This window comes from Manacus candei, unplaced genomic scaffold, assembly GCF_025592945.1.
Source record: "Manacus candei isolate 608988 ecotype Guabito, Panama unplaced genomic scaffold, ASM2559294v1 h1tg000061l, whole genome shotgun sequence".
Taxonomy (NCBI): domain Eukaryota; kingdom Metazoa; phylum Chordata; class Aves; order Passeriformes; family Pipridae; genus Manacus; species Manacus candei.
Genome location: NW_026138109.1, coordinates 246,090 through 264,327, shown reverse-complemented (window position 1 = coordinate 264,327; position 18,238 = coordinate 246,090). Strand labels below are relative to the sequence as shown.

Here is an 18,238-nt window from a genome sequence, read left to right as displayed (position 1 = left end):
GGACAAACAATTAGACTTTCAATGATCACTCTACTTGCCACATGCTAAACAAGGTTTCTCTACCATGGGATGAACTTTATCTTGCTGGTACATTTTCAGTATTTTTGTGTTGTACTGCATGGGATTAAACTGAGAAACTGACTTTCAAACATGTTATATCTAATAGCATCTTATCTGAGGAAGCAATAATTGTTTTGAATATGGCTATGAAATTTCTGACCCATTTTAACAATTCAATCAAACTGTTAATTCCATTTTCTAAGTAAACAAAGGATATCTGCTAATTTTTTAATCTTCTGCTGAACAAAATCTCTGGCCAACAGCTCTGTAGCTTTCCAGTTCTCTCTTCTTAGGAATGCCTTCTTATCTTTACATTCATCTTGGCTCTTTTAAATTGCACACAAAATTCTCCTAAAATGCTTACACTGCCCTTATTCTTAGATTGATAGCTTTGAGTTGTGGTCACCAAAAATGTGGTGTTCCAGTGGTAAATTTACCACAGTACTATTGTTAGACCAGGATGTTCAGTGGTAAATTTACCATAGGAAAATTACATGTTTTTGTAACCTTACAAAACCTTTCAAATTGTTTTCAACAATGTACTCAGAGATAATCAGTCCTTTTTGCTACCTATTTCTATACAGTTCTGCAGGGGCACCCCCCTCAGGTTTTGTTAAACTTCTGTCCCATTTCATACCTTTATCTGCTTCCACCCATTATTCATTCTGGTTGGTGAACTTTTCTTCCTTAGATCACTTACCTCAATTAAACTTACTTTATGAAGAAGAAATATCCTAAAGCTTTGATCTACAAGCCTTTGTAAGAAAAACTCTCTTTGTACCTTATGCAACCTTTTGTCTGAGATTTGTGTCATTTCCAGACAGGGACAAACAGCAAATTCACTAACAGGGTATTTAGTATTTAGTACTTGGTTATAACTCCATTTTCTATAGGTTGGTTAATAAAAAGTCAAACTTTGGACAGTCACATCTCTCACTGCTTTCTAAATAAGAAAATAATACCTCAGGAAGTATCTACTGCCTCAAGTACCATGAGGAGGACGCTTTTCTGGTTTTGGCACTTCTTTCACCTATGCCTGCTCAATTTATTTATCATCATTGTTACTACAGCTGTGGTTCTTATACTTCAGCCTTTTCTATGTCCAACTGATATACAGAAGAAAAATTTTAGTTGGAAAGTTTATTGTCACTTGTGTAATATTCTACCATAACATTGCATTTCATTCTATCAAGTCTTTGGTCGTAAGTATTACAATGTTTTCCTTGCTCATTGCACTGTATGGAGGGTGAATTTTTTCCCATTTTCAGAATACTCTAGTAAACTAGGTAATTTGATACCAAAGAGGAGAGTCACGTGAAAGGAGTCTGCTAAGCCGGCTACCAGTAATGTAGAGGTGGGAAGGGAAGAGGGACAAGCTGTGGACCACTTAACTGCTTTCAGGAAACCTGGCCAAAATGTTTTTCTTCCAAGAAAATGCCTCTGGAGATTATGTGGTTAGGTTGTATTAGTTCTCCCATATTTCCTGTCGCCTTGTATTAGTGTGCAGTTTAAAGCCTTCCTGTATCTGTAGCCAGCTTTGCTGGATAGAAATTCCCCACTAGCAGCTCTTCATGTTGTTTCTTATCATTAGCATTGCACTTCAGGCCTGCCTGTTTTTCCTGTTCTACATTCTTTCCTCTTTCAATTGCACACCCGCAAATTTGAAGCTTGACTTTCTCTTTGAGGTCCTCTGCTCTGACCCTGAATGGCTTGAGATTTTAACCATTATTTCACTCCTTTCTGCAGCAACAAACAAGTACCATTCCCATTGTATTACTCTGGGAGGTAACTCACTTTTATAAAAAAGTAAAATAAATTACTACAGGTAATTTATTGCTAACATTTGCATAAGTACTTCTGACTTCCTCCTGGAAACCATCTATGTGCATCATTGGGTGCTGTTTGAGTTTTATTATAGAATCCAAGCCCTTTTATCTTTCCTCTTATCCTTCACAGTCAGACACACATAGAGTATTTTAATATGAAATTGACTGTAATGCCAGTAGAGCCATTGGAAAATAAATCAGCCATACAAAATGAAGATATTTTTCTCCTTGGCTGAAATAAAGTAACAATTTCAAATATTGTTTGAGCAGCGCATAGCAAAATTTGAACAAATAACTTGTCTGTGGACTTTTTACTTTATAACTCCAGTTAAGGCTATGACACTGGTAAATACATATTTCCTTTCAAAGTAATTTTTTTTCCTTTTTTTTTTTTTTTTTTTTTTTTGTTTCTGAAATTCAGTATTCACCTAAAGCAAAAGCCATTCCACATTTTTATTATGTGGATCTGTTGGCTGGGTCTTGAAAAGTCTAGGTCTTTGACTAAAGGGTCTGCTGGCAGAAACCGTGTGTTTAGTTACAGCTACAGTGGCAAAACTGAACTATTCCTCCAAAATAATTGTTTTCTCTTATGTGATTAATTTCACTGAAGTGTCATTTTCCTCATGTTCATGTTTCAGAACACCAAAGCAGTGTATCATGTAATTACCTTATCTGTATCAGTTATTACCTTAATTGTAACATGAATTTAGAATTTTGTCTTAGAATCAGAGCAAGTCAAACAACGCATCAGCCATGAGGATATGTCAGGTTGGGATCAGATATTTTGGCTGTATCAGAACAACATGCCCCTATCTTGCTGTAGATGCAGTCCACTGTTTTAAACATGGAGAATGCCAAACTTAAAAGCAGAGGTATAATGTTGCTCTTAGTCTGCAGCTAACAGTGCAGTGAGAAATGTCCTTAAACTGGCAGCTGGGGTTGCTGAAGAGTTTTGAACGCGTGGGAGCTTTCTCCCATGTGTCAAGGACTTACAGCATCTCTCCCTCTGTACTCCAGACTAGAGAAAGCTAAGGAATGGAAACACACTTACTCTCCCTTGACTGCTGTCATTCCCTGGCTGCTGGATGGCTGCATTAGCAGTGGAGAAGTGTGCAAATGTTCAGAGCACCCTATGGTTTCTCTACCCCGAGAGAACAGAGACAACTGCGCCCTGTGCTGAGGAAAGAAACAATTCATGATACCATCTTCATCTTTCCTCCTGCCATGGAAACTGTGCCAAAGGTTCCCTGGATGCAGCCCAGGTACTTCCCAGGGTGTCTTTCTGATGGCAAACCAACATAAATTAACAACCCTATTGACGCCGCTGTAGTTATATTGGTGAGACTCAGTCAGCTCACAGAAGCTCATTTGTCTTCTCCTCCCCCTAATGCTCCAGTCTTACACACCCACTGAGACAGGTTCTGTTGCAGACTTAGAGTGTCACAGCTTGGCTTGACTCTGTGGTACTCTTGGAAAGAGAATCTATTATTTTTGTTGTACAGGATACTTTGTCCTGCGGTCCTCAGAGCACTGCTGCCTCTGGTACAGATAGAGGACAGTGGGTTTTTTTAAATATTTATCCTCTTAGCAGCTTTAGTGGGTGTTGGAAAAAGCTACCAAATGACAAAGGCAGTCATGGAGGCATGACTCTACCTACTGCTATCATATGTCCCTGTCTTTCTTACCTTCTGTTTGCTCAGAAAAATCACTGCCTGAAATACTAGCCAAGCCTCTCAGAATTTATTTCACTCGGACTCTTCTATTGTCATCATCATGGCTGGGCTTCGCAAACGAAGATTTGGGAAAGGCTCTACCCACGTTTGTTGCAAGCACATTGGTGGCTAAAAAGGCCAATATGAGACAGGCATGTCCGGTTGCAAAAGGCACAACAGAAAGACTCCTTAGATGGTATATTCTGCAAGACACGATTCTTTCTGCGTTGCCTTTTCTCCTCAAGGGTGATCCTGTGTGCATTCTCAAAGGCATCAGCAGCGTTATAGATGGTGTGTCTCCAGGCCTCCTGATTGGAGGCCAGAGTAGACCAGTTATGATGATCAATATGGCCAAGGCTGAGATGTTGTTTCAGGGAGTCCTTGTATCTTCTCTTCGGGGCTCCTCTCTTGCAGCAGCCAGTGGCAAGTTCACCATAGAGCATGAGCTTAGGGAGGCGGTGGTCCTTCATCCTGGAGACGTGCCCTGCCCAATGCAGCTGTGTTCTCAACAACATGGCCTCAATACTTGTGGCTGCTGCTTGTTCTAGAACAGATGTATTGGTCACATAATCTGACCAGTGGATGTTTAGGATTGTACGGAGACAGCGTTGATGGAAGCGTTCTAGGAGACGCAGGTGGTGGTGGTAGATGACCCATGATTCGGATCCATATAAGAGAGTAGACAGTGCTATGGCTCTGTAAACACTGATCTTGGTACTTTTCTTCAGGTGTTTGTTTCACCAAACTCTTATGAAGCTTTCCGAAGGCGCTATATGCCTTTGCTAACCTGTTGTCTATCTCTCCATCAATCTTACCATCCAAGGAGATGAGACTACCTAGGTAATTAAACTGCTGGACTGATTTGAGCTCTGATTGGCCAATGATGATATGGGGATGATGGAAGACTTCCTGAGGTGCAGGTTGATGGAGAACCTCTGTCTTCTTTAAGCTGACTTCCAGCCCAAAGAGCTCAGCAGCATCTGCAAAGCAGGATGTTAAACGCTGCAGAGCTGCTTCTGTGTGGGCAACAAGGGCAGCGTCATCAGCATAAAGCAGCTCCCAGACAAGATGGTTTAAGGTCTTGGTGTGGGCCTTCAGTCGCCTGAGGTTGAACAGGCTTCCATCAGTATGGTATCAAATGTAGATACCGTCCTGATCCTCGAGGTCTGCCGTGGCCCTTTGGAGCATCATGCTGAAAAAGACTGTGAATAGGGTAGAAGCGAGAACACAGCCTTATTTCACACCATTCTTTATTAGAAAGGGTTCAGAAAGTGTGTTGCCATATCTGACTTGGCCGTGCTGATCCTCGTGGAGTGAGATGATCATTTTGAGGAACTTGGGGGGACAACCTAAATGTTCCAAAATCTGCCACAGACCTCTTCTGCTTACAGTTTTGAAAGCCTTGGTGAGGTCAACAAAGGTTACATAAAGATATTTGTTCTGTTCCCTACACTTCTCTTGCAGTTGTCTGAGAACAAATACCATGTCTGTGGTACTTCTGTTGGCTCTGAAACCACACTGACTTTCAGTGAGAATTCCTTCTGCTATAGCAGGTATTAGTCTGTTCAAGAGTATTCTTGCCAGGATTTTGCCAGCAATGGGGAGCAGAGTAATACCATGGTAATTTGAACAGTCTGATTTAACTCCTTTCTTCTTATACAAAGTGATGATGACTGCATCACGAAGGTCTGATGGTAGTTCGCCGAGTTCCCAACAGCGCACCACAAACTCATGAAATTTGGTATGGAGTGCTTGGCCCCCATGCTTCCAAATTTCAGGTGGAATTCCATCAATCCCAGCTGCCTTGCCGACTTTCACCTGCTGTATGGCCTTGAGGGTTTCTCCTAAAGTTGTGGCAGTATCCAGTTCATACTCTACTGGTTGTTGTGTGATGGACTGAATTGTTGAGTCTTGGACTACACGGTTGGTACTGAAAAGAGTCTGAAAGTGTTCAGACCATTGATTCAGAATGGAGGTTTTATCTGTTAGAAGGGTTTGCCCATCAGCACTGAGTAGAGGGCTTGGACCTGGTATGTAGGCCCGTATGCTGTTTTCAGGGCCTCATAGAATCCTTTGTGCTCACCCGTATCTGCACATAATTGAGTTTTTACAACTAGATCGATCCACCACTTGTTCTGGATGTCACGGAGTTTCTGTTGGAGCTTGCTGCATGCAAGACAAAAGGCTGTTTTTCTTGCATGACAGGATGGCAGTGCAAGGTGTTCTTGATGGGCGGTTCTCTTCTTCCTCAACAATGATTGTTTTCATCAAACCAGTCCTTGTTCTTCTCGAGGGAGAACCCTAAGGATTCTTCAGAGGATTGCAGGATGCTGTTTTCAATATGGTGCCAAGTTGATTCAGGGGAGGAATCTGCAGAATCTGTGGAATGGTTTTCGAGCCTGGTTTGAAGATTAGACTGGAATTTCTCTCTTATTGTGGCTGATTGGAGATTGTTAACTTGGAGTCTTCTCCTTGGGATACTGCCCCTTTTAGGTTTGAATTTGAGATTGAAGTTGAGTTTACAGCGCACAAGCCGATGGTCTGTTTGGCATTCTGCGCTGGGCATCACGCGGGTATGGTGGACCTCGTGGACATCTCTCCGTCACACCAAGACATAATCAATGAGTTGCCAATGCTTAGATCTGTGGTACATCCAGGTTGTCTTCAGACTATTTTTCTGCTGAAAGATAGTATTAGTGACGGTGAGCTGTTGCTCTGCACAGAATTCTAGCAGAAGTCGACCATTATTGTTACAGTTTCCAACACCATGCTTGCCTGATATTCCTTTCCAGGCTTCAAAATTCTTACCTACTCTGGCATTGAAATCACCAAGGATAATGATCTTATCATCTGCAGGCACCTTTTGGGTAAGGCGGTGCAGGTCAGTGTAAAATTTGTCTTTTTCGGCAGGGTCAGCTTGGAGAGTTGGGGTATATATACTAAAGAGGACAACGTATTGCTTGTTGTTTAGTGGAAGGCATAGGGAGATAATGCGGTCAGAGTGACCTGTCGGCAGATTTTCGAGCTTGGGAAGAATAGAGTTTTTGATCATGAAGCCGACACCTGAGAGATGTTTTTCGGTTCTGGGCTTACCTGACCAAAAGAGGGTGTAACCGGCACCATGTTCTCTGAGGCTGCCTTCCTCGTGAAGGCGAACTTCACTGAGAGCTGCAATGTCAATGTTGAGACGAGCCAGTTCATGGGCAATTAGGGCAGAACGTTGCTCAGGACGTCTGCTATCCGCAGAATCGAGCATGGTTCTGATGTTCCAACATGCTAGAGTTAATTTAGGCACACCTTTGGAGGCAGGTGCTTGCCTTTGTCTTTTGATCTTTGTGTGACCGCATTGGAAGAAGATGCCCGTTGGCCTGCGGTTAACCAACCGGGTGAAATGTGGAGATGAGCTTTGTTTAGGTCACCTTTTCTAGGCCCCTCTCCGAGTGGAGCAAGCAGTACTGTCCTTGAAAAGGCTGCTTGGTCCTTCAGGGTGCTGCCCCAAGAGACTGTCATCTCCAGTCAGTCTCAAATGACCAAGATCCTGAACCACCTGCATGCAGGGTTGGGTCTGCGGCTTCCAGTGCACCTTTCACCTGCTGTTTCGACCCTCGCCCATCGCTACAGGACTTTTTCCATGTGGGTAAAGCCTTCAAGCCTGCACAGTGGATTTTTAGGTGAGATGCAGTATGCACGGAACTGAACCCACCCTTTAATCCTGAGGTTCATCTGCCAGGGCCGAGCGAGCTTGGATGGTGGCAGCGAAGTCCTCAGGACGTAGGTTTGATTAGAGTGTCCTTCTCTTAGATGGATGGCCTTACAGGGCTAAGCGAGCTCCATCTGCCCAGGTTGGGATTAGAGTTGTATTTCTCCTAGGATGACTGCCAGAAGGCTAACGAGTTCATCCTGCCCACAGATGTATTGTGTCTGACCCTGCTGTTTTGACCTGTCTGGCATGGGCGACTATACCAAAGGCATGTACCATTACCAGTGTAGCTCGCAACCACATAGGGGCACACAGGCTATGTTCCTGTTAGAACGGTTTGGGCAAGTCTTACATTTTCTACTTTACTATCACCTATCTATATACAATCTCAAGGAGATACCCAGGAACAACCCTTTGTCCTGCCCACCCTTTCAGGACATAACAGAGCAAAGCAAATATATCCAGAACATGCCGAACCTGGGCAGTAGCCGCAGGTGAGCCAAAAACAAACAGACAAACAAACCGTCCAACCGTTCTGATCCCCGTACATATCCAAGGCTGGGGTGCCTTTCAAGGCCCCAGCTTGGCTGGGACCCCCATCACTCTAAAGGAACCCCACTATCCACCCTGACCATATCCTTCCTCCACTGAGTTACCACGTATCTTCAGGCACACTGCTCACCTGTGACACTTCATACAGGAGTGCCCTGCTCTCCCTCCTGCCAATCAGAGGACCCCCATGGCCCACACGATACCCCTCCCCTCTCTTCCCTCACCCCCACTCCCCTGTACCCCCCTCCCATCCCCTGTGCCCCCCCTCCCCCTTCCCCCCCGAAACCTGGAACGGCAAACCTCTGTGTGCTCAGAAGCTGCTCTCTCCTCCTCCACGGGTGTGCAGCAGCTGCCGGCAAGGCTCCCCCACTCTCTCTCTCCACTCTCCTGTCGTGGCCATGCCTGGGGCCTGAACCGCCGGGGGGGACTCCTGGGGAGTCCAGCCAGCCCAGGACCCCACCAAACACACAGCCAGCCCAGGACCCACCACTCACCCGCGGCACCAGGGGGGGCTCCGGGGGACTCTTTCTATTGTAAGTGTGTAATGATTTACTATGTAAATGATGTGGTGGGTCTGGCTGAGCTGGAATTTATTTCCCCATAGTAGCTCTCACAGTGCTGTGCTCTGCACTGGTAGCTAGGGGAGTGTTGATAACACATCCATGTTTTGGCTACTGCTGAGCCCAGCACTGTAACATTCAATGGCAGGCGAGCTCCCGGGAGGGGACACAAGTAGGCCAGCTGACCCACACTGACCAAGGGGATGTTCCATACCATATGACATCAACCCAGATATAAAAGCTGAGGCAAGGAGCAGGACCGGAGGCACTCATTGTCTCTGATGGCTGCCTGCTGACAACCCTTACACGTGCTGGAGCCCTGCGTCTCAGAGAAATGGCCAACCATCGCTGCTTATGGGACGCAGAGATTAACTGCTGGCTCCTGCTTTGTGTGCACGCAGCTGCTTTTGCTTTCTTCTTCTTGCATCAATATAAACTGCCTTATCACAACCCACAATTTGTGTTGTTTCCTTTTCCCACCTTACTCTGTCCCCTGTCCGGCTGGGAAGGGGAGGGATAGAGCGGCTGGGTGGGTACCTGGTGTTCAGCCAAGGTGAACTCACCACAACAGACTATGACTAAAATTACTTGGCAACTTTCCCCTGCCATTACATTGTTGTGAGGACTGATTTCTCTGGATGAGATGTTTACAGGCTTTGAAAAAGACGTAATTTTAAAATTCTGCAGTAGAATAAGGATTAATTTTATCAGAGAAATGGAAGCATTTGTCTTCCAATGCCTTTTGTCAGGCACAGGAGATCAGACAAACAGTGTAGATATGCAAAAAGTGTAGTGCATGTGCATTACTCACATTCTGGCATTCACTTGTGGAGTTACACATGTACTGTGTGCTGGGAAGAGGTCTTGCAATTATACTGTACTTACATACAGGCTTTGCCTGAGACAAACTCCTGCTAAGCTCAGTGGGAGTTCTTCAGTTGATTACCTCAAAAATCTGATTGGTATGTATAATTACATCATCAATGGCACATTCATACTTGAAGAGTTTACTGTTTATCAGTCAATTATTTCAGTAAAGGCAGTTTTTCCATGATCTGGTTGTACTGGTGAGCTTTTATATCAATACTGCTGTACCATGCAGAAATCACAAAAGGACCTTTGCTTACAAACTGTCATAAAGTGAAGAAATAGGTTGCAGCTATATAAAAAGCTAAGTAGCACTAGGGAGCATCCCTCAGCATTGGAACTCAGTTGTCTGTACCATAAAATTCTTAAAATTCTCACTGGCATTGTTTTGTCTTGGGTCAATTAACACTTTCCCTACCAGTTCCTGGAGCTAGCATGGGCCACAGACCGTTTCCAGTAGGTGGTCTGCATATGACCATCCTGTTTTAGAGAAAAAAGAGTTTAGGAGTAGGGGCACAGGTCCCATGATGGTTGGCCTCAGTGCCAGAGCCAACACTCAGGCACATTTAATTCACTATTGCAGACACTGACACAAATATTTAGGGCACTTTATGGAAAAAGCTTCTGACGGTATTGAAACAAGTTTATTTCTTACTCAAAACTATTTCCAAACTCTCTTTCTTGTTTTACACTTGACAGCTCACTTTGTAGAGCCCTGCTGCTATGCAATGTTCCAGCCTCCATCAGCAACAGCTGTACCATTGCTGGAATGACAATATTTACACAAGAAAGAGGTTTCTTAAGGGTATGGTTAAAAAATGCAAATTGAATCTTTTTTTGACTTGTTTGTTAATATTCAAAATTGTTTTTAAAGCTTAGTGAACAAGGAAATCACTACTCTCCCTTTCAAGAAATCTCTAGAAAACTGCATGAAACAAGGAGAAAGCAAACATGATTTTGCAGTCAAAGAAATGCTTAGCAAACGCACCTTTTCTGGCCAATCTAAGTTTCAAGAGGTCTTTAGAAGTCTCTCTGAATTCTTCCACTGTATGCAGCCCACATTAAAGAATGGGGTGTTGGGCAGAGAGAAGGAGAGCAGTGATCCCTTGGGAGAGATCCTGAGCCACTGCTGCCTTCCCTGGCCCCTTCCTCTGCTCTGGATGTGTGGCCAGCTGTGTCTTCGAGATGCCCACCAGCAACAGAGAGATTTATTCCTAGAGACCCTGACACTTAAGTGTGCTCTCACTTTCCAAGTAATTACAGAGAAGCTGCAATGCTTGCTCAGCCAAACACAAATGAATAATTACCTATGCTTTTCTTTCACAGTGTGTTTAACGTCTACAGGTATTTCACTCTGTTCTCAGGTGGAGAACGAGATAATTGCATTGTTGCTATGGAGCAGATATGTAGGTTCCTAATTTTTTTAAACTTTGTACTACAAAGCAGCCAATTAAAAAATCAGAAGCACAGATCCACATGGTAGAATATTATTTTTAATGGCTTCTTTTTACTTGCTTTCTTTTTATCCCTAGAGGTTTGGATTTTTCACTTTAGAAGAAATCTTTGTTTATTCTTTATCTGAAAGCTGATATTTTTACATAATCATATGACTTTGGGAGCCAGAGTCTTCGAGAAAGAGACAAAGAAAATTCTGGTAAAAATAATGACAACTGTCAAGGCAATGTAGGAAGCTTCCAGATCTTCTAAGGCTTTCCAAGGTACTAATAATACTGTTATAGTAAAATAGCAAGTAGTATGACAGTATATGCGGTAGAGTATACACTATATTTTACTAGGATTTTAACTATATCGTTATCTAGAATGGTAAGAATGGCTTTAGACTTTGTTCCAGTATCAGTTAACAGTTTTTTGTTACAAAGGTGTGTTTCCTTTTCATTACAGTAATTAATGCTAGCTGCAGTGAAAGGAGAGAAATACCTCCAGAGACACTTCTAATAGCCATGTCAGCACCAGCTCTTAACATTACTGCATGTGTAAAAAATGTGGCACGAGATATTCTCACTTCAAACAGTCGTGATCAGTGGTTTTGACACTGATGTGACACATTTGCTCTGAAGATGTGAATCCGAGTGGCAGGAGGCTTGAGCTTTTCAAAAGAGCAGACCTTGCTGTAGACAAGGTCTGTCTGGTTGCACGGCTGGGACTGATCAGCCCATGATGTCTGACGGAAGACAAAGCCACAAACACATGGTCTTTGAAACAGCCAGCAAGGAACAATGACTTCATACGAAACATGCCCCATGCGCAAGAATTTGGTTTTGAATGGTGGGTAACGGTTTTTATGTGGCCCTGCTCTGTTTCGACCCAGTTTGCATAAACTGACTCTTTCCTGCAACATATGAAATAAGTTTCACTGCAGTGCCTGGTCTTCCCCTTACTGCATTTTTTAAAAAATGAAATTAAACACTGGGCCCTATTCAGCTGAAAATAACCACCACAGCTGGTACTGCCTGAGCTCTGTGAGTCTCTTGTTCTCTAAAGATACTCATACAACTCTTAAAGGAAAAATATCCCATTTCCAGCTGCCATAGAGGAGGCTATTAGACATAATGATGATCCCATCCAGCAGAGCTGTTGTTCTGTTCTCCATCACAGCAGAAAAAGTCGTACCTGTCCACAGTATTTAAGTCTCTAGAGTCTAACAGGGTAGCAGAGCGTGCTGGCTGAAAGTGTTTTTATTTCTTGGCCAAGCTTGAGTAAGAGAAATAGTAACAGATCTATTTCATGCTCTGGCATTTCAATTGCCCCTTCTGGACCTAGAATGTGGAGAAGTATGTGGATAGACGAGGCAATTTATAAGGTTTCATGGCAAGAATCTCTCAAGAAAAAAAAGTGGGGGGTCATCCTGCACATTTCCTCTTGATTTCTGTGAGCAGTTTAAAGGGAGAAAGAAGAGAGATTTGTGATTTGCCTCTACCTGAGGCCAAGTGGATTTTGTGCAGTTTCCATTTTCCTGTTTCTCAAGAGTTATTCTGTACATACTGTGAGAGAAAGACAGGGATGGGAGTTAATGGTGGAACTAAATAATAAAATGTACAAAATACAGAATCAGAGAAAGCTTAAGGAAGGAGGAGAACTCTAAGGGGATTGCCTTTTGTCTTTCTGTTAGAGGGACAGCTCGTACCCAGGACTGTGATACAGACCACTGTCTAGCATGAAGGAGCTCACATGAGTTTCAGAGATTTCCCACTGGAAGCAGCCGGAACTGGAATAAGCCTGGTAAAAATGCACAACGGATAGAGTAGATATCTTTAGTCTCCTAAGGCAAATAGCAATTCCAATTGATTGGATTAAAGAAGATTAGGATTGATTAGGATTAAAGAAGAATTGAAACAATACCTGTTGCAGAGGCCAAAATATACCTCTATTTCAGAAAAGCAGAAGTTGAGCCTATTGCATGTTAACCATCCGTGGGAGGCTGTGGTTGAAGGAAACAGATGGTTTGTTCTAAATGTCCTTATCCCTTTACAAATACAGCATGTGGCAGTTCAGAGCCTTTAAATTTCTTTGTTGACACTTTTTTTAAGAAGAGCAAACTTAGACCAAAAGGTGAGGATACACATATTTATTCACTGTATGAAAATGTTACTGAATTTCTGTGCAAGTTCTATTTCTGCTTATCTGTTGTGCAGGTATTTTGGACACTGATACCAGAACTTGCTACGTCAGGTCAGCAAGTAAAAACATACGATTTCATCTGGAAAGTTTTCTGCAGTAAACTAGGCAAAACTTAGCAAATTACGCTGTATTTTAGATCACTTACTACCAACTACATAGTACAGTGTTTCATATCAGATTAAACCTACAGTTTGTTTCTCTAATGATGGCCTGAGTATTTGACAATTTTTTTTGCACAGGAGATAGAAACATACAGCTCAGTAGGAAATGCATTTAACTCCTTGTCTTCCCCACTCCCCAGAGAAGTAGGGTCTCAGCCCTTCAGCTAATTATTCCACAGCTGTAGTTGTTCAAATGTGTTTTAACTTGTGTTTACATTATTTTATTCCCAACAGCCTTTGCCAAGACTATTTAAGCTGCTGATTTCTGCAAACCTGATTTAGTTTAAAAAAATTAGGCATGCGTTCAACATGAAGCATACACATAGTCCCAGTGAGATACATAATAACTTTGTTTAGGGCAACAGTGCTAAGCCTACATTAAGTATACCTTGCTCTCCAAAGAAGATGCTAGGTCCTTGATTTGTAACCGCTTGCAAAATACTGGGGCTTAGTGGGCATTCCTAGCATCCATTTTGCTCATCTCAGAGCCAAAATTTTCTCGGGAGTATTTGGGACACTGCAGTAGCCAACTCAGCTCAGTAAACATCCCAGTGGCTCACCTGTACTACCCAGTGCAGAGCCGTTTTGAAGTCCTTGTCCACCAGAGCTGGGTCTGCTCCCTTGTGCAGCAGAGTCTGGGTGTGCTGGGGTCTGTTGTGGAAAGCAGCCCAGTGGAGTGAAGTCATTCCCTGCAAGCCACAAGCCCAGAGGTGAAATTACTGTTGCTCACAGGAGCACCCTTCAAGTCTCTATAGATAAGCTAGGCAGTTGTGAAACCATCCAGGATGGTTCCCTCTCCATCTTGATTTGAAATAATTAGCAGCAGCTTCTGAATTAGGGGAGTGGTTAAGGGGGAACCAAGCAACGAGCTTTTTGAAGTTATTACAGAAAATAGATACAAATACAAATGCTTCCTCTGTATGTGACTATATCATGTTATAAACAGTGCTTGGTCAGGACCACGATGGCTGGCAGACAGTTCCTCACCGCTCAGCCTGGATCTTGTGTGAAAAGCCTGCTTTAGACTGGTGCTTTGACATTATACAGTGTGATGTTTATGTTTGGTCTTATCTTTGATCCAAAATAAACATCGTAAGCTAGTACTGTAGCTGGCACTAGTCTGCAAGATAAAGAACTGACACAGTGATGTCAACAAAAAAGTCACAATATAAATGTCTTACATTTACTGTTTTGAGAGAAAACAAAGTGAATGATAAGCTATTCACCTGCATCTTCATTCCATCTTAGCTGCATCCAGTCAGTCTTGGTAGATCAGAGAATTCATGGCCTGTATTTGCACCATGAGCATTGTTACATAAACCTATATTTTACTCTATATCCATAATAACTAAGATTTTCTAGATAAATTTAATCATTTATTGTGTTTATTAAAAATTGCTAGTGTTTTTCAGGTGTGGTTACATTTTGTTTTGGGCAGGTGTTGTTTACTCCCTCTTAGTGGGCAAAATGTATTCCAAGGCTCTTGTTTGGTTTCCAAAATGATAAAAGTGGAAAAGAAATTAAAACTTGAAATAGAACCCTGTAAAGCCAATTGATAACAACTCAGGTAAATTATGAGCTATAACAAATCAATATAGACAGCTTATCAGTGCACTAATAGTGGGGGTTGTTTGCAGTGATTTTCTGACTAAAAGCTTGAATGCCTCAACATTAATTTCTCTCATTCATCGGGTATATTCTAAGCCCCCAGGTGGCTTAAGTCTGTGTGATGATGAAACAGAGTGGTTGAACAAGAGCAGTTTTGGTTTTAGTTATGGTTTGCAAAGCTTAATTATGGGGGTTAATTTGATTTTGTAAAACCAAACTTGAGGGTAAGCTCCTGCTCTAACTGAAATTAATGGGAGGTCTGCCAGTGATGTCAGTAGTCTAAGATTTTGACACAAGGGACTTAGTACTGTTGACAGACACTCAGTATTTTAGTGATATGAATGAGTGATATGAGGCTTCACTTAAATGATTCCCAGGTGGGAAACTGGTGCTCATTGCTGGTCCTTGAGAGCAGGAAAAATCACTGAAAAAGGAGAAGCTACATTCTACTAGGCCAGCTTTTTGTCATCCTCTCTCTCTCTCTCTCTTGATATGGACAAAGAAGATCCTTGAAAAATCAACTTTCTTTCTGTTTCTACTGTGGTAACCACCAGAATCAGCTGTAACATAAGAGTGTAAAACTGTGGGTACAGTGCAAAGATCTCCCTAGTACAGGGACACAGCTCAAACAGGTCAGTAGCAGATGCAAAAATATAAGAAATAAGGCTTGACAGTATACTGCTACCTAATATTTGGTAATCAGGCTAAAGATTTCCTACGACATTTAGACCTCCACAGACCTCCACAGGGTCATGCATTTTCTGAAAAAGTGTTTAGTTTTCTTTGAAACTACTACCTGGTAATTTCTGTAGGTGTTCCTGTAATTCTATATGAAAAAAGCCTTCCATTTAGTAATGAATTTCTTTTCATCTTCTCTATGCAGTTTATGTTACCATGGGTTTATATTGTCCCTTTGACACAGTTGCCAGGTTGAAAGTCCTATTGTAGTTTGTTTGTTCTAGTTGTTAGCCTGCTCATGAAAGGAAGCTGCTCTATAACTATTATCATCTTTGTAGTCCTTTTTTTGTTCCTTTTGTTGTATATCCTTTTTCAAACTGCTCTTGCATCTGACACTTGCCATGTGGCAGTACCAAGGATTCAGACAGAGCTTCCTGTTTCGTTCTCTACATCCTTTCTAGCACTCTGTCCTTTTGGAGCACCCAACTGAGCAAAGTGCATTGAGCTGTTTGTAGCAGGAGCTCACATATGTGGGCCTTCTACAGCAGGCAACAGCTGTCTGGCTGTCTAGCCCACACTGTTTGATTTGTGCATAGTGTTACCACCCTTAAGTGGCATGTGTAGGTAGACCACCGTGAGAGGAAGCATGAAAGTGATGTCAAAACTGTCAAAGTTGAAGGTCCAGCATAATATAATCTTAACGGTGAGACAGCCAAACATAAGGATGAAATGAGGATGCAAAAAATAAGGAGCAATGGGGGACATAAAAGGACAAAAGCCAAGAAACGGCAGTGAGAAATACAGATTTGCCCAGATTCAAGGCTTTTTCAAGGAATGTTTCTTCACACTGTCATCTCACAGGCTTCGTAAGTAAACCCATAGAAAGCCACAGTTGTGGAAACTATGAAACTTCCAGATGTATTTCTTACTGTTTATGTGTTCATGCATTCATCAGGGTGTCTTTTCCAAGTGTCAGATGGGAAAACGTAAGTGTTTTATTTATGCCAAGAGAAAAGCTCTATTAGCTGCAATCCTTTGTGAGGACCCACATTTTTCAGAAAGCATGAGTATTCAGGGCTTAGTACTGACTCTTGAACAAATACATTGTCAGTGCCAAATGACAGTGAGATGGACTAAAAGTTCCAAATTGCATGTAGCAATGCATTACAGTAAAGCATTACAGCTTGAAATTATGATCCATTGTTTCATGCAATTCATTAGCAACATAATTCTACACCAAGACAAAGCATATGTCTGGTTTAGGATGCTGAGAGGAGGGTGTGCAAATGTTCCAATAGATAAGGAAGAGGAAATACCAACAGCCCTCTGGCCATTCTGGCACTGTGGAGAAGAGACATGTCCTTGAGCAATTGTTAGAATGAAGTGAAACATGAAAAGACACTCAGAATCTCTCTTGTGTCTTGGCTTCTCTCTTTGGAGAAAAATATACATGGGAGGTTAATAGTCTCCTATGTACCCTACAGATATACACACAGGACATAATTCTGTATGGATCACAGAACAGCATAAATTTTGTAGTTCCGTGGCTGTTCTGTGTAATACCAGGTCTTTGATACTTTTCCTGAGATCAGTAGTTGAATGATGGGATCAAGGAATCATAGAATCACAGAATGGTTTGGAGAGTATCTTGTTCCAACCTCCCTGCCACGAGCAGAGACATCTTCCACTAGACCAGGTTACTCAGAGCTCCATCCAACCTGGCCTTGAACACTTAGGATTGGTAAAGCTGGAGATTCAGTCCAGTGTCTAACTGCAGAAGAATCAAAGGCAATTACTGTCTTGATAAGTGATTTAAGAGACTCATTCAAGGTACTTCTTAGTTGCCTGTATATGGAGATGGTTTATTAGTCTATAGGTGCATGATGTGTAGTAGGAAAAATGAGATAATACTTTGCAGAGTTCAGCAAAAGCATTATAGACATTTTTGATTAGTGCATAATCTCATCATAAAAGTGATTGTACAGTGGACTCTTTCTGGACAGAATGACTTCTAAGCCCCCAGAGCCTGGGACTGTGACTTGTAGAACAAACTCACTCACCTCATTGGCCTGATGATTAATTTCTCTAAGATTTGACTGCTGCAGAAGCACACTCAGAAGCCTGTGGAAGCAACGACACAGTCAGTGTGCTGTACTCCTGACTAAACTTGAAAAACTGACAGATTTTTAAAAAACAAAATGTGCAATTTTGTGAAAAATCAGTATCAGTGATGGGCACAGGTCAGAATCTTTGGTCTAAGCTTTGTCATGTGAGAAAAACAAACAGGACTATGTAGCTTACTGTAACAATGAAAGTTTAGTGCTGGGAATTAAAAGCAGATCCACTAGGAATAATTCTTGTGCTGATTGCCAGGCCAGAATCAGGGTGTGTAATACTATACACATGTGCAGTTTTTGGTAGCTTAGCAATTTGCTGTCAACCTATTTTATAATGTCTTAAACTAACAGAAATGCCAGCTTCTGCAAGGATTTTTTCACTCTATTTAACTCTTGAAGTAATGTGATGTAGTGTACACATTTGCGTGTATGTGCGTGTGTAAACAATGCTTACGGGATATTTACACACACAAACCCTAGTATTTTACAAGGCCTCACAGTGTGTCTCTGCAATAGGGCCATTATTATGCTATAAAACAGAGCAATGCAGGGGCTCACATTTTACTGAATATCGAACTACAAACACTCCCCTCTGGTGGAGGGAACAGTAACAATAAAGTACTTACATGAAATATTATTCAAGTGCAATAATATTTTTAACACTTCATGGATTTTACTATTCTCTTCCTTTTGGTATCCTGTGAAGATGTTCTGAAACCACTTTGCCAAAGTTTGGCAAAGATGGTTGTGTTTTATAG

The 18,238-nt window shown here is 42.2% G+C and overlaps 1 protein-coding gene across 1 annotated transcript in view; it reads right to left on the bottom strand.

Moving 5' to 3' along the window:
* Positions 1-18,238, bottom strand: part of ANKRD55 (ankyrin repeat domain 55) — a 52,901-nt gene that overhangs the window by 20,759 nt on the left and 13,904 nt on the right. The window contains 2 exon segments of the mRNA XM_051804452.1: positions 13,638-13,766; positions 17,424-17,484. Of these exon segments, the coding sequence (XP_051660412.1) occupies positions 13,638-13,766; positions 17,424-17,484 (190 nt within the window).